This window comes from Podarcis melisellensis (genome assembly GCF_964234715.1).
Source record: "Podarcis melisellensis genome assembly, chromosome: 2".
NCBI classification, from domain to species: domain Eukaryota; kingdom Metazoa; phylum Chordata; class Lepidosauria; order Squamata; family Lacertidae; genus Podarcis; species Podarcis melisellensis.
Genome location: NC_138529.1, coordinates 82,339,708 through 82,356,239, shown reverse-complemented (window position 1 = coordinate 82,356,239; position 16,532 = coordinate 82,339,708). Strand labels below are relative to the sequence as shown.

The following is a 16,532-nucleotide window of genomic DNA, read 5'->3' as shown; positions in this document are numbered from 1 at the left end:
TTTAGCCATAAACACTGGATGCCAAATCCATTTAAATTTAATTTATTTAGCTCTCTGGGACGCACCTCTTACACAACGATAAAGAAGAATGTTTGTACAGCAGTCATGGAGCCCATCTTGCCGCTGGCACACAAGAAACCCACAAGAACAGACCCAGAGGGGAGGGCCCTTCATTACCCTCGCTGCCTCGCTTCCATTCTGCATACTACATAAGCCTAGAAACGGAGCCAGTACATGGCGCTGCGGATACGGTTGTAGTCCGGAAGTTGTTCGATGGGACCTGAGAGAGAAAGAGAGTTGGTCATTAGAAAACACAGTCAAGAAAACATCTGGCATCATTGCTGTCCCGCTCCTCTCTAATCCACACTAAAACTATTATGGTCTTAAATCAGCTAAAGCAGAGCTAGTCTTACCCGACGGCTATGAAAGACTTAAGATCAATTGTAACAATGTGTCTCTCTGTCCTCGGCTCCTCAGAGCCCAAATCCCCATAGTAGATGTTTGATTCAACAACAGGGCAAAATCCAAGTCTCAGACAATATGGTGTTTGAGGGGATTTTATAGACTCCCAGTTTTGTCTGGAAAGCCCCTTCCAAAGAGCTTTGCTTTGAAGACTTAGATGGAAGCTTTAATGACTGCAGTGTGCGATGGAGGAATCACCAGCTCGTTTAAGTAACCAAGCTGTTCAGGCAGGTTTTCCAAGGGAAGCGTTTCCTTGGCTGGCAGTCAAAGATGCAGGAATGCTGCTACAACGAGCCAGCCCACCTGCTAGTGTTGCATAAATGAAACTGACCCCAAATGAAACATTTTACAAATGTTGCCAGAGCCCTTCTCAGTTAAAATCGTAGCTCCCTCCTAACGGGAGATGTAAAAAGGGTGGAGTGCAGACTTGCTACTGCCTCAAGTGCTCAGATCAAACCTGATTCGCCAAATGCAGCAGGTGACTAATTTGGCATGGCTAATCTGAAGCAGCTCAAACAGAGATGAAGCCAAATATAGGCCAAAATAGGTAAGTGGTGTTATGAAACACCCTCCACTCCCCAGAAACCAAGGTTTCTAATGAAAGCAGCTACCATTTATGTCCTTTTTCATCTCCCAAGAAGAGGAAAACATACAAGGCATAACCACTTACCAACTGCTGCAACAGCTGGGCATCTGTCATAGAGATATTTGCTGCAGACTTCCCGAATTGTTGCTGCATCAACCGCCTAGAAGTGTCAGAGAAAAGCAGAGGATTACACTTCAATCAATAAAGTTGGAGGTATTACTTTGCCACTACCCAGCAGACTGCTAGCCAAGGACTTTGTCATGGCTGGCAGAACTCTCAAGCTGGAAGGATCTCACATGCTTCAGTGATTTCTAAGATCATCTACAATGTCTTTCCCTCAAGATACATAGGAAAGCTTTACAATTTTCTGCAGCGCCTGTACACTTAGCCTCAAACATGCCAGCACTGCACTTCAAGAATCACAACATGCTTTACTAAACATTTTTGTATGTTGTGACCAGGGTTCCAGATCTAGGCTTGATTTCCTGAGTTCTCCAAGTTCACTGCTGATGAGCAGGTGGTTACATATGCTGTACAGATACTTAAGTTGAACATAACCACCTACCCTGTTTTCCCGAAAATAAGACAGTGTCTTATATTAATTCTTGCTCCCAAAGATGCGCTAGGTCTTATTTTCAGGGGATGTCTTATTTTTCCATGAAGAAGAATACGGTACACATATTCCGGGGAGGCCTTATGTTCAGGAGGAGGCCTTATTATCGGGGAGGTCTTATTTTGGGGGGATGTCTTACTTTTGGGGAAACAGGGTAGTTGTTGTTAAAAAGGAACTATGCAGAAGGTCCAGCTTCCAATGACAAGCATTATGTTTCAGAAATGCAACTATATTTAACTTCTCCTTCCATTTAATAAAGATACCTACAGAAATTCTGGAATCCCATTCTGCCAGAGGTATCCGGCGTCCGTAGTTCAGCAGATGGCTTCCAATATTCTCACATGCAGGAGTGGTACCTGGAATATATGAATTAGTCAATTGTCAGTGGAAACCTTAAGCTGTGTTTTAAGATGTAAAGAACATTACGTAAGACTATGCAAGCAGCACCTGTTGCAAACTTACATTTAACAGGCCCTGTTATATGGTCTTTTTAGAAATTCATTTCAGAAAGCTACAATAGAATAGACTTGTTTCTGGCCAGAGGCAAGAATGAGGTGAAGCCACAGATAGGACTATAGTTCAGCTATACTTAAATTAAAGGTTTACACACACACACACACACACACACACACACACACACAAATCCAGGCAAACAAGTGGCATTATCAAGGGTCAGATAGAAGTATCTGGAGTGCCATATTGAGTCCCAGGACTATCTTAAGAGACACTCCCCGTTTTTCTCCTAGGAAGGACTGGTTCTTCAAAGATGATGATTCCTATAACATATTTGTGCTTCATCCAAGCTAATGATCTTAACCATATGCAAGCGGACTAAAATTCATATAGTTGAGACTTATTTTAATCTCATGTCAGCTCCACTTATTTTCTATCATGGAGACAAATGGGTCTCATCTAGGAAGCTCCGAATCTGAACCAAGTGATAAAGACAAGAGGGAGCAGAAGAAAGACTGTGTTGTTTCTGATGGGCACAGATAATTGCGTTACCAACAGTAGCCTTCCTGCTCCAGAGGTTGCACACAATGGACAGGTAACAGGAAAAAGCTTACTAGAATTTATAGATGTCAAATAGCTTGGGCTTTACGTCCAAGTGAGAGTCAGGGCCTGGAGGAACATTCAAAGATCCACTCAGAAAGTGCAAAGCAGGAACTACCCAACTTATTTTTTAAAAAAATCATACCATCCAGCTGAGCCATCAGTGTGTTACGAACAATGTTTTTGGCTCTCTTCACCTCGCTGTCAGTCACACTGGTACAGAGGCGCATCCTGCACAGGAAGCGGAGGGGAAATGTTAATCAAATGCCAACCACTTTTAGGCGACTCTGCCTTTCATGTTTTCATAGGCTCAATATTAAATCTTTACTATGATTACTAATCAGTAGACAAAACCTGAGAGGTGCAAGCCATATAAGAAGTGATCAAAAGGCAGCACAAACATGGACAAATGAGTCGATATCCTGAATGAGGTGATGTCTATATATCAGTCCTCAATGTTATTCATAATCTTTTCTATATAACACATGTAATGGATGTTTCTTCCTCAATAGACTTAATTGACATTTTCAATACCTATGGCCCCAAGAGATTTGCACGTGTCATAGATAGGCTGCAGTGAGATACATTGTGAAGCCTTATACAGTACTGTTCTGTCTACACCTAGTCTTTGTAAAGCTAACTCAATGTACTGACTCCCCTGCAGTGCAAGTTTTGTAGGAACAGAGCTGGCAATGAGTTCATACTCACCATTCACCCTGGGCAAAGTGCAGTGTGTCTTCAACATTCATAGCATCAGTAACAAAATAGAAACCGAACAGACCTGTGTCAGAGTAGCAAGTGTTGAAGGATTGGAAACTTTGACACAGCTTGTTTTCCACAGCAATTCTAGCCAGCCTGCTCGACTGATTCTGTAGGTAAAATAATTATGACCAGTTATGGCCATCTGGTTTGCCCACCAAACCCACCAAGAAGTTAAAATTAAGGAAGCAGAAATAATAGATGATGATGATGATTATAGCCTACCTGAACTTTGCTATTTTAACTCATGTGCAACTAACTCAAACACATCATCAAATTAAGGCCACATTTTCATACTATGGGTTCATCTACCTAAAACTGCAAAATGCTGTATAATTTTGCTAGCATACAAAATGGAAATGCATGTGGGAGGAGACTGTTACAAGTAATGCAAAATAGATATCCCAGTCCCATAGGAACTTACCTTGCCACCACCAAAAGTAATATCGTATCGCCCAATGACTGCATTAGCTACCAGAAGAGGAATATTGTCTGGATTGGCCCAGCCTGGTCCCTCCACTGCAATAGCAACATGAGCCAAAGGCAAATCATCATCTCTGACTCTGATCTGGAAAAACACACACATGAGAAATGAGTTCAGGTTTCAGGAGTAGACTGTGAGATCACGTGCACTATTCTCTCTCACCACATATTGCTGATAGATGGCACAGAAGAGGGCAGAGCACGTTTAAACAATAGGGAGGCAAAGGAATCTGTGTACAGGATCTTTGTGCCTGCACACTCCCAATCCTATACTTGGGTTTTCATCTTCAAAATATGTATAAATACAGAGCAGCCTCTTACAATAGTTTGTCCAAAAAGAGGGCTTTGACAAAAAAAGGAGCGAGGGAGGCTATATTCTGGGGAGGTGAATTCAAGACTAGAATACAATTTTGCTAAACTAAAGGAGTCGGCAAACTATTTTATCACTATTAAGAACTGCCTAAGTGAAATTGACACTGTCTGAGATTCACTCTCTGCTTGTTGAGGATGCCAAGTATTTAAGACTCTACCTCACTCCCAGTGAAGCGGCAGTACGGAGGAATGGGAATTGTGTCTTCCTTGTATTCATAGGGAACGTTGCCAAAATGCTGCTTGGCAAGGTCCACGACTTCTTTGTGGCTGACCCCTGGTCAAGAAAGCAAAAGGAGTGACAACAATACTTTGCATTCGAGAAAGAATACAAAAAATAATTTTTTGTTGTTTGGCAGCTGCATAACATGCTAAAATCTTATTCTCTGATAGCTCTTTGGGCAAAAGTAGTTTAGCAGAAGTTTACGCAGTGCATATTGTCACAGGAAAGTTAATTCTCCCACCCCAATGAAAATTTATTCACCAAGTCTATCTATTCAAACGTCTTTTACTACATAAAAACATTTTATCTGATTTCATGTGAAACTGGAAAAGAGTAAACAAGCCTATCTGTTAGTTTAGGTCCTATTGATTTCATTTTCGCTATGCTGCCCTAGCAGGAACAAAACTGGGAATGTGGTCCATTCAATCATAACATGGACTCAAAAGACATGGAATATGATTTAGCCATGATTCTAAGCTTCCCAGGGGAAGTTGATGGGCTGATCTGACTTGAGATATTTTGCCATCTGCTCTATGCTGGCCCCTACTGTAATCCTACTGACAATGGCATATAATTGTACATCAGGCCAATCTAAGAAAGATGAGCTATTCCTAACAGTAAACTAGTACCAACCTCCAGCAGCTGCCAGGACCATGCGAGGGGCTTTGTAGTGAGTCTCAACATATTCTGTTAGATTTGCACGGGACAAATGCCTAATGAAAATACAAAAAATACATTAAATATGCAAAGATGAGTTTCTTGTGCAGTTTTTACACCACTGCAATTCAAGCACTCCTATGTTAAGCACTCTGGAGACCCTACCTTTCCTTCCTGACAGATAGCACCTGCAATCAAACTTGCTTAGGATACTTAATTCCTGTGGTTTTTTTATTAAAAAAAAATGGTTCTCAAATATGTATAAGTGTGCACAGGATTGTAATCAATGTCTGAGTCACATGGATATTAGCATGAGAATCATTTCATTGGACTTGGACCTGAAGAGATGCCAATCTGGATCTCTGCTCAGAAGGAAGTATTAGACAAGCCACTCTTCCTCACCCAGAGTACTTTATTTGGAAAACAGGAACAACAGTGATCAATTCTTAATAAAAGTTGTAAAAATACAGACTGTCAAGTCCTTGGCAACATCTTGCACTACTGATTTGCTTTCAATTGCAACTTCTTTCTAAAGTTTAGTATGGTAAGCTTTTAGTCCTGTTGTTGAAAAGATGTTATCCCTCTTCTTTTCAACATCTGTTAAAATAATGCAGGAAGTCCCAGGTTCAGTCTCCAGCATCTCCATGTAGGACAAAGAATGTCACCTGCATGAAACCCTGGAGAGCTGTTGTCAATCAGTGTCAACAATATTGAGCCAGGTAGACCAATGTTCTAACCTGGTACAAAGTATCCTATGCTCACCATGTAAATACACACCTTCTCTTTGCTTTTGTTAAGGCCCTTGCTACCTTATGTATTGTATGATACACCTTACCATTTATTTCAGTTATTTACTTCAAACAAGAACCTCTATAAAATATAACCTAGCAGTGGAAGGGAAATGATTTCAGATGTGCTTTATTAGCCAGGAAATAAGCTCTCCTTACTTTGCATTTGCTGTTGTTCCTTCAACAGTCCGACTCAAAGCAGTGCCTTGATAAGCTGTAGCGTGCAGGTAATCAAAGACGACATGGGACAAGCTGCCATCAAGCTCTTGCATTTCTTGAAGGATGACATTCCGCTCCTTTTCAATCTGGGAATCCTCATAGCTGCTGTTCTGCACTACATCAGCCAGAATCTCAATTGCTAAAAAAAAGAAAAGAAAAAGGGGTGGGGGGTAGGAAGAGACATGCTACTTAAGACCTATTTTCTTGCCAAACTGAATGAAGAAGACAACTAGACATTCTTGGGCAAGAAAGGAACTTGCACACAGATAAGCAGCAGTGGTTCCCAATTAGCTAATAATTGCAACTCTCCTGTTTTTCAAAAGCCAAGCCATGGACCTTACTTTTGAAAATGCGGATATCTCTGCTGTAGTTTCTGGTATGTGAATGGTGCCACCATACCCCTCCCCCTGCCAACATCTCCCAGTGCAAAACTGGGGCGTGCATCTTCTGGGCTGCGCTCCTACATGAGTCACATGACCTGTGCGAGAGCATGATGCCAGAAGCGTGTGTTTTGGGGCACTGCAATCTCACATGTTTTCGGGTGCTGTGCTCTTCAAATGAGAGCACGGCCCCCAAAATGGGATGTTCTGGACATTTGACGGGTGTGTGCCAAAGGCACCCTGGGATCCACAGACCATCAAGTGGAAACCACTGGCCAGTGTTCGGAACTCCCATTGTTCTAGGAGCATTTTGCGACAGGAAATTTCATTAGATCAAGCAGTTTCTGAGCTCTAAGCATAGTACTGTGCCAAAATTTCAGATTAAAACTGTGGAATGGAAGGAAAGGAGTACCTTTTTTCTGCCTCCCCACTTCCAGCTACTCTCTTAAGACTGGAGAAAAAACCCTCTTAAGAGTACTAGGGGGGTGGGCAGGGGAAGGACTAGACTATGGGAAAAATGAACATAATATTTTAGCTGCAGTTCATTCATTTTCAGCTTTGTATTTTTGTTATTAAAAAGCATGCCTAGACATTCTGTTGTTGTGCCCATAACTTTGTTTAAGGTGCCATTTAGCTCCTAGATTTCATATCTCAGTTTCTAACACTGCTGCCGGCATATAGCATTTATGGCATCATAAAGCTACCCCACAGCCAACACCCTAGTGATGACAAATAGAACACATCCTCCATCTTATTTCCTGCCTGTCATTCTTCTCCATCCTGCTGGTTTTATACTTCCCCTGCTTCTATTATTCTCCATCCCTACACCCCCCAAAATCCAACATCTCATTTGGGTTTACATCTCAGTTGCTGTTATATGGACCTGTAGTGCTTAAACTACAAAGCTTTTGCTAGCATATAGGGTAGGTGGTCTATGCAACTAGCATTTCATGAAATAATCAAAGAGTGAAATTTCTGCCAAGGCAGCACAATTTTACATCTTTTGATAATTGCTGGGATTATTGTGGCCCATTTTGGCCATCTGAAAGCAATTGCTTCTTGACAGCAATAAAGTAACCATTTGTCCAGCCCTGGGCAACTTCCTTTAGGAAACCACAACACACAGGCTGCGGTGTGGAAAATTGCTTCCTGCTGACTAAAATTGGCTTAAATCAAAAGCCATTATTTTGTGTGGAAGTGCAATTAAAATATAGCCTTCTACAAAAACCCTGTGGATTTGTTTTGTCCTTGGAAAGCTAATTAAACACAAATGCAAAGAAAGCAATATCCCTGCCTGCCAAAATAACACAACCGAATGGCACTACCTTTGGGCAAATCTTTGGCTAACGCTTTCATGAAGAAGGCAGTCTGCTCACGAGAGGTGTAACTATTGAGATGTGCACCCATGCTCTCAACTTCCTTTTCAAATTCAGGACCAGGGCGTTTCTTTGTACCCTAAAGAAATACAGATAGACAAACAATTGGATATCTGGGGGCATAATGAGTAAGTATCAGTAGCTAAAGCACCAGAATTTTTAACATATGTGGAAACTCTCAAATTGCACAACAGAACACAAATTCAACTCAACAGTCACAAAATACTGCCACAGAGCACTTAAGTCCATTAAAAAAAATTCTTTAAAAAATAGTCTCTTTCAGAATGCCTTAAAAATGCTAAGCATTTGAAGAATTTACTCTGATGTGGTGAGCACAAGCTCTCCCTGCATGAGGATACGTACAAATAATGTTCACCACATAAAGAACATGGTAATCACTTTATTACATTTTTATTCTTTCTCCTCAACGAAGTGGAATATGAGAATTTGATTTCAGCCACAGAGAATAATGGGAGAAACAATAATTAAGAACAGGCTGATTAAATTTACAGACACACATCATGGTGGATCAGAGAAGAATCAGTGCAGCGTTATAAAGGTTATTCATGCTGTTCTCAAATATACTGAAACTATCAGATAGGTATGATCCAATCAATCTGATTTTTCTAGAAGTCCTTGCCAGAGATCACAGCAAAATCATGCACTCATTGCAAATGCTGGTGTTTCTTTTTTCTGTTAACTTGTATTGTCCTGATTATCTTTATGTGGGTTGTAAAGAAATCAGACTGTGTAAAAGAAATTGGGAGGGAATATGTGCTTAATTTGGTTCCTAGAGCTAACCTTGGCTGGCTGGTAAATATTTCATGAGATACTAAAAAACAAACAAGGTAAAGTGTGAATTCCAGTTATACTTGGTCTGTAAAAGGCATTAAAGCAAAAGTATGTATCTTTGATGTTGGTTTGTTTGTGGACTGGGATATAAAGGATCAGAGGTAATATCAAGCTTAGGGAAGGAGGAAGGAGAGCAGGCTGCTAAGATCCTAAGTATTCTGACTGAAAGATCCTTGCTTAACAGAACTCTAGATGATGGGGCTAGCAGGATTCAAAATGCCAATCAACTGTATCTAAACAAGACAAAAGCCTGCTCCATGATCTAAGGAAATATCATGCAAAATTAGGTTACAATAGCCTTAGAGGTCTCCAAATGCATAGTGAACAGACAAACAACTCTCCAAAAATATATAGAAGATATTGAGAAGAGAATAACTTGTCACCTCACCTTGAAAGCCAGGTGTTCCACAAAGTTGCCAACTCCATTGTTCTTCTCAGTTTCATAGCGGCTTCCCACTCTGATCCACACCCCAACCTGACAAAAAAGAAACAGTGAGTAAATACGTTACATTTAGACCAATTTTCCAGACATTTGTCTGCTATTAAGACAGAGTGCACAGAAAGCAGTAGCTTAGCTACAATTTCCACTACGCAGAGAATGACAATTACACTCTTAAATCCGTATTTCTCCCTGTATTTTGTAGTTTACAGAGGCTTTTCTTACTGAGGCACAGCCTTTCTACTAATTGAATTTGTTCAAAGCATAATTGGAACTGAAAGTACAACAGGGGTTTGGTTCTAAAGCCTCCTCAGTGATGGCACCCCTGGTGTGGAATAGCCACCACAAAGATGCTTGCCTGGCACCTTCCTTATGGCTGTTTTCATGCTAGATTAAGACCTTTTCATTATCAGGCTCTTAAAATCTCAATTTGTATCCCACTGATTATATGCAGCAATGGCTTTTAAAATATTGTCATATATTGAATTTTATTATTTTATGCCTAGGAATGGCTTGAGTGTGGGTACAGCTTATTAGAACTATAAAGGTGTCTCTATTTCTAGCAATCTGGTTGAAGTTATTTATTCTACTCCATGGCCTTAAGGTACTCCAAGTGAGCCAGATTTACATTACAGTGGTACCCCGCAAGACGAACGCCTCGCGAGACGAAAAACTCGCAAAACGAAAGGTTTTTTCGTTTTCGAGTTGCCTCGCAAGACGAATTTCCCTATGGGCTTGCTTCGCAAAACGAAGCTTGCCCAGGGGACAGCGGGTCTTCTCTTTTGAAGCAAGGGGCAGCGGGGAGATCGCTTCTCCCCACCGCCCCTTGCTTCAAAAGAGGTCCGGGGACAGCGGGAAGCGCTTCGCGCTGCCCCCGGACCTCTTTTGAAGCAAGGGTTTGCGGGGAAAAGCGATCTCCCCGCAGCCCCTTGCTTCAAAAGAGGTCCGGGGGCAGCGGGAAGCGCAGCGCTTCTTCCCCGATGCCCCCGGACCTCTTTTGAAGCAAGGGGCTGCGGGGAGATCGCTTCTCCCGGTGCTCCGAAGCCGGGCGGGGGGGAGGGAACACCTGCCCCCACCGCCCGGCTTCGGAACGCTGCTCCGAAGCGGGGCGGGGGGGCGGGAACACCTGCCCCAGCCACCCCGCTTCGGAACGCTGCTCCGAAGCGGGGCGGGGGGGCGGGAACACCTGCCCCAGCCGCCCGGCTTCGGAACGCTGCTCCGAAGCGGGGCGGGGGGGCGGGAACACCTGCCCCAGCCGCCCCGCTTCGGAACGCTGCTCCGAAGCGGAGCGGGGGGGCGGGAACACCTGCCCCAGCCGCCCGGCTTCGGAAAGCTGCTCCGAAGCGGGGCGGGGGGGGCGGGAACACCTGCCCCAGCCGCCCCGCTTCGGAACGCTGCTCCGAAGCGGGGCGGGGGGGCGGGAACACCTGCCCCAGCCGCCCGGCTTCGGAACGCTGCTCCGAAGCGGGGCGGGGGGGCGGGAACACCTGCCCCAGCCGCCCCGCTTCGGAACGCTGCTCCGAAGCGGAGCGGGGGGGCGGGAACACCTGCCCCAGCCGCCCCGCTTCGGAACGCTGCTCCGAAGCGGGGCGGGGGGGCGGGAACACCTGCCCCAGCCGCCCGGCTTCGGAACGCTGCTCCGAAGCGGGGCGGGGGGGCGGGAACACCTGCCCCAGCCGCCCCGCTTCGGAACGCTGCTCCGAAGCGGAGCGGGGGGGCGGGAACACCTGCCCCAGCCGCCCCGCTTCGGAACGCTGCTCCGAAGCGGGGCGGGGGGGCGGGAACACCTGCCCAGCCGCCCCGCTTCGGAACGCTGCTCCGAAGCGGGGCGGGGGGGCGGGAACACCTGCCCCAGCCGCCCCGCTTCGGAACGCTGCTCCGAAGCGGGGCGGGGGGGCGGGAACACCTGCCCCAGCCGCCCGGCTTCGGAACGCTGCTCCGAAGCGGGGCGGGGGGGCAAGAACACCTGCCCCAGCCGCCCCGCTTCGGAACGCTGCTCCGAAGCGGGGCGGGGGGGCGGGAACACCTGCCCCAGCCGCCCGGCTTCGGAACGCTGCTCCGAAGCGGGGCGGGGGGGGCGGGAACCTCGCACCCCGCCGCCGGGCATCGGAACGATGCCCCGATGCCGGGCGGTGGGGCGGGAACCTCGCACCCTGCCGCCGGGCATCGGAACGAGGTCCTGGACCTCTTCTGAAGGCAGGCGGGGGCAAAAGTCTTTGCTCCCCCCGCCTGCCTTCCCGGGACAGCGGAGACTTCTCCGCTGCCCCGGGCGATCTTAAAATGCTGGCGGGCGGGAGCGAAGCGTTCGCTGCCGACCCCCAGCATTTTAAAATCTCCTCGGGGCAGCGGAGACTTCGCTCCCGCCCGCCAGCATTTTAAAATCGCCCCGGGACAGCAGGGGCTTTTAAAATGCTGGCGGTCGGCAGCAAAGCCCTCCTGTCCCCGGAGCTTGCGGGGCGGGAGGTGGGAAGAAGGGCTTTTCTTCCCACCGCCAGCCTTCAGAACAGCCTTCTGAAGGCTGGCAGTGGGAAGAAAAGCCCTTGTCCCCCCCCCCCAGCCTTCAGAAGAGGTCGGGGGACAGACTGTCCCCGGACCTGGTCTGAAGGCGGTTTCCCTAGGAACGCATTAATTGATTTTCAATGCATTCCTATGGGAAACCGTGCATCGCAAGACGAAAAAACCGCAAGACGAAGAGACTTGCGGAACGAATTAATTTCGTCTTGCGAGGCACCACTGTATAGAAGAGTGTTTTAGTAAGAAGAGCAATTCTTTCCTTTAGCAGCAAACTGCCTTTAAAACTATGAAGTGGCCATTATAATAAGTCCTAAAAACAGGGCTGCTGTAGAAGAATATTTGAGGGCTATAATGGGCAGAAACCAGTAAATATGCCAATGGGATGTCAAAAGCATAATACACTCCAGAATTTCACTAGCCTTTCATACACTTTTCAGAGCCATTCAAACCTCATATGACCAAGATATGTTCTTCCTGTATCTTCTTACAATGTCTATCACCACTCTAGGTAAGTTGTTTTTAGACATTAACCTTGAGAGAAATCTTTCCACGTTGACTTTACTGAGGTCAGAGGTCCTGTGCGCCTTGTAGAAGATTCTGAAGCATATTTTAGGGAATGGCTCAGCCAGCTGGTCCTCACTGTTGCCCTGCCTGAACTGAAACTGAACCCAAGAAAACACTCAACGGCTATACGCTGAAGAGTAGATCAGTTGCGCTGGTTATGTTTCAGGAACATTTGCCTGTCATTCTGGCCTTCTCACGGAGAAGCCGCAGATAAGTTTCCACAGGAACCTTAGGATTCTTCAGAATAAAGCCTGAGAATCACTGCCATTGATCAGTAACAAGCAAAGAACAAGCAAGCAAAGTCCGAAGAGATGCACAGTTGCTGCTTCATAGCTGTGAATTCCTTTTCCTGGAGAGTCACTGAACATTTTTTGAATCATTGAGAGGAATTATTTAGCGTTGGCTCCTCATTTAGTTTGATATTTATCTTTTAGAATTATCTTTTCTGTTTTTCAAAAATAGTACTTTTTAACTTGAAACTCAGAAAGATGGCAGGTTATGCGCTTCAATAAAAATTAGCAAACTTTAACTGAAGATAGGCCCAAGTGAAACAACAGAGACTCTAATAATTTTCAGAACCCCATATTATGCTTACCGTACAAGTAGGCTGGCCAGATTGTTCAGAAGCCACATGTAAGCCATTGTCTAGAGTGGTGACATGCGTCTCAGGAATATTATGCAGCACCTGAGCATAAGATGCAGTGCTTCCTCTTCTTGTCAAGCTCCATAAAGCTGGCTATAGAAAAGTTTATTGTCAAAAGCACAATTCATATAACAAGATAAATACATGAAGAGTCATATAAAGACATCATGTGAAAAATTACTTGTATGCAATTTTATGTTGTTACAGAAACCACCTGATGAAATGTGACCACCACCAAAAAAAATCCCAGCATTAATACAAAAAATAACTTCTGATCAGAAAGCGGACACTATGGGATCTGCATACATCATATACCTGAATGGAGTTTTCAGTACAGTCATACCTTGGGTTACAGACGCTTCAGGTTACATGTTTCCGGGTTGCGCACTGTGCTGAACCCAGAAGTACCGGAACGGGTTACTTCCGGGTTTTGGTCTCACGCATGTGCTCAAGTGCTAAATTGCGCTTTGCGCATGAGTGCTGAATCGCGACTCGCACGTGTGCAGATGCAGCGCTGCGGGTTGTGAACATGCCTCCCACATGGATTACGTTCGCAACCCAAGTGTCTGCTGTATTACATCACCAGTATCTCACTGACCTAACCAATTCCTTCCTATAAGGGTCCAACACAGCAGAAAACCAATTTTTGTTCAATCATTCTCAATTTTAAATATAAAGAAGCACTACAGAGAGATGGCTTTGCAACTTTCCACTGACTGAGCTGAATGTAGCACACTTTTATTGCATTTTGTCTCTAAGATCTGAAATATCCCATCTACAACATTTCAACAAACATTTATAAACAACTATTTAAAATTTAGCTTTCTGCAAAAACCCAGTTATTTGCCCCAGCAATAAAGGAGAGTCCAAGGCACTCAAAGCCAAGGATCTATAAATAGTCACTAAAAGATGCTGCTATTAAAGATACTGCCATTTGGCAGTAGCAGGTAAGTGGTATCTAAATTACAAAACTGAAAATGACAAATTCTCCATCCAGTCCCATTTAATGTTCTAATGTATAAATCTCACTATAACCTACATCTTTCATAAATAGGACAGCCTCAGATTACTGCCCACCAGTTAGCTTATAGCATGTGCATCCGTCAAAGTGTAATGATGAGTAATTCTATGCCATGCCTTCCTAGCCACTGAAACTGCAAGTGGAAGCAAGCATTTCATAGACCTCAATGCCATCCATCCATAGAGTGGTGCCAAATAAATCAACTCCAAAATTACCTGTTCATGAGGATTTGCAGAAAAAAACTTTACAATTATTGTTCTATTAACTAAAAAGACTGCTTTATGAAATCTTCCTTCCAGTACTGAAAACTACATCTTTTAAAGTGAAAAATGAGGTGCAGAGGTTCCCCCAAATAAACTTGTGAATTCCTACATTAAATCTTTGCAAATGCACTTGGGGAAATACACAAATGAACACCACAAAGCATATAAATTAGCTGTAGCAGAACATTAAACTTAAAGGTATTAAACGTGTCCCAAATACTAAGTCAAAATAATGATTATCTTTCTAGCTAGATTGATAACAGAGACAGCTCATTATTTAAATTCAATATAATCATTTGGGAAACGTCTCTAACAATTAAAACATCCCCAAATTTCATTAAATGACCTGAACTTCTAATTCCATTATCCCATGAATCAAATCTGACGTGCGCACATCAGAAGCTTATTTTGCAACACAAAAACGGAGAAATTTTTACATCTGCATAAAGGGGGCAAGTTGTCAACTTCTGCCCAATCTCACTTTAGCTCAACGATGAACTTAAGAGCTCTGGGACTACCACCACAAACGTTTCGTAAAACATATTTCCTCCTCTTTTTTGGACTGTGTTCCCAGAATGCTACCCAGCAAATGTGGTCCTAAAAAGAACTGCACCGCTTGACTTCAGTAAGAAACCCTGCCCCTTCTTATGAAGTCTTAGAAAGGCTGCTCGGCGCGCAGGAAAAACACTCTGCAGGTGCTCAGAGGCACGTTTTATTTTTGCACGGCCAATGTGGGGATATGGGTGGGTAAGTGGCGATGCTGTCAAAATGAGCACCGCCCCAGCAACAGCAGCAGCGGGGGGGGGGCGTGAAGGTTGGTAGGGGGGCCTGCAACCCACGATATCTGTAAAATGTCACGATTTGCCCTTCCATCGCCGGCAGCTCTCAGCCACGAGGCCTCGCCCGGCTGGTGAAATGGGTGGCCTGGACGGGCGCCGTGACCTTCGCGGGCGGCTTCCCCACGGGCTCCGTACACTCTCCCCGCTTCGTCCGCTCCCCTTCTACCCACCACCGCCGCCCCTTCCTCCTCCTCTTCCACCCCGTCAGAGGCCCACCCGGTCAGGCACTCACCGGAGCGTGAGGACCCCGAAGAAGGGCCCGGCTGGCTACACAACCCGCGGCCCGGCACACAGAGGACGCCGCCATCTTGCCACCTTAACCCCGGCAGCTCGGCAGGAGAAGAGAGAAGAGCGCGTGCGCGGGAGGAGGACTGGGTGGGGGGTGGAATCAGAGATGGGGCAAGACATCCGCATGCGCAGGAGAAAGATAGTAGGGCCCGTAGACGTCGTAAAGGGACTGTCTGTATTAAGAGGGAGTCACCAGAGAGAGATAAGAAAGAGTTAAGAGTCACACACACAGGCTAAACTTACGGTAAAAGATTGAAGGCCGCCGTTGGTCAGGGGCCTCTCCATGGGCGTCGCTCGCTTGCGTCATTAGAGGGAAGAGGCATACACCTCGCAAGGGAAGCCTGAGTGGAGAATTTGGTCCATTTTAGACCGGAAGTGTGTCAAGAGGAGCTAGCAGTGCTTTTGACGAATCTTCTACCTCTATGAGGGCAGAAGCCCGTGCTGTTTCTTTCAAAGTTAGCCCAGAATCTGGCCCACTACTTGTGTGTTTTAATTCTTTCACTTAAACATAAAAGTCAGAGATAGGGAGGCTGAAGAAAAGATGAACCCATCTCATTAAATGGACAGGCCATTGGTAAAATCTTCCGCCGTCCTGGAAGAGAGGATTTATAATGAGGGGGTTCCAAATTGGGTCTTTGACCAGGGTGAAATAAAGCCTAGTTTCGCCTCTGCCTTTTCCCCTGACAGGGGCTCTAAGCGGCTTACCGCTAAAATAAAAGCAGCTAAAAACGGGGAAAGCAACCATTAAAAACACACACACAATCAAACATTAATAGAATCAAACTTCTAAAAATTCATCTCTTTATCCTCATTTTAATCCAAACGGGAAAATATTAAAACAATTATTAAAACGTCCCCCCTCCACCTGTTGCACAAAAGGTTCTTCAAGGCAGTGGGACCTGCAACCTGATGTTTCAGTGTGGAGCATTGATGTTCAGGGTTCGGTAGTGGCTGTGTTTAGTGAGATGGAGCTATGAAGCCACCATCCTGACACTTGTGCTGCTCCTGCTTTCCTGCATGGGGCTGGGGGCAGAGCAATGGTGAGGTTGGGGCAATATGGCACTTCTGTCAGTTCAACCACACAGCCCTGATCTCGCTGCCACCTTGCCCCAGACCTGTTCAAAAAAAGTGTCAGGAGGGT

General features: G+C 45.3%; 1 protein-coding gene across 1 annotated transcript; it reads right to left on the bottom strand.

Annotated features, from left to right (window-relative positions):
* Nucleotides 1-26: 26 nt before the first annotated feature.
* UQCRC1 (ubiquinol-cytochrome c reductase core protein 1) lies at nucleotides 27-15,491 on the bottom strand. The gene is made up of 13 exons (XM_081900559.1): nucleotides 15,336-15,491; nucleotides 12,933-13,073; nucleotides 9,209-9,295; nucleotides 7,918-8,047; nucleotides 6,153-6,351; nucleotides 5,182-5,261; nucleotides 4,487-4,602; nucleotides 3,898-4,041; nucleotides 3,423-3,583; nucleotides 2,860-2,945; nucleotides 1,929-2,017; nucleotides 1,133-1,208; nucleotides 27-280 (listed from the first exon to the last, which is right to left on the bottom strand). Exons 1-13 carry the CDS (start codon nucleotides 15,408-15,410, stop codon nucleotides 216-218), a joined length of 1,449 nt encoding a protein of 482 aa, XP_081756685.1. The 5' UTR covers nucleotides 15,411-15,491; the 3' UTR covers nucleotides 27-215.
* Between the last annotated feature and the right edge of the window lie 1,041 nt (nucleotides 15,492-16,532).

What these genes read in the sequence shown, in the direction of transcription:
- UQCRC1 (XM_081900559.1), bottom strand. Translation starts at nt 15,410, where the DNA reads ATGGCGGCGTCCTCTGTGTGCCGGGCCGCGGGTTGTGTAGCCAGCCGG. An exon ending in CACTTTGCCCAGGGTGAATG is followed by an intron (nt 2,946 to 3,422) that starts GTGAGTATGAAC and finishes CTTCCTGTGCAG; the next exon opens with GATGCGCCTCTGTACCAGTG. An exon ending in ACTGATGGCTCAGCTGGATG is followed by an intron (nt 2,018 to 2,859) that starts GTATGATTTTTT and finishes CATATATTCCAG; the next exon opens with GTACCACTCCTGCATGTGAG.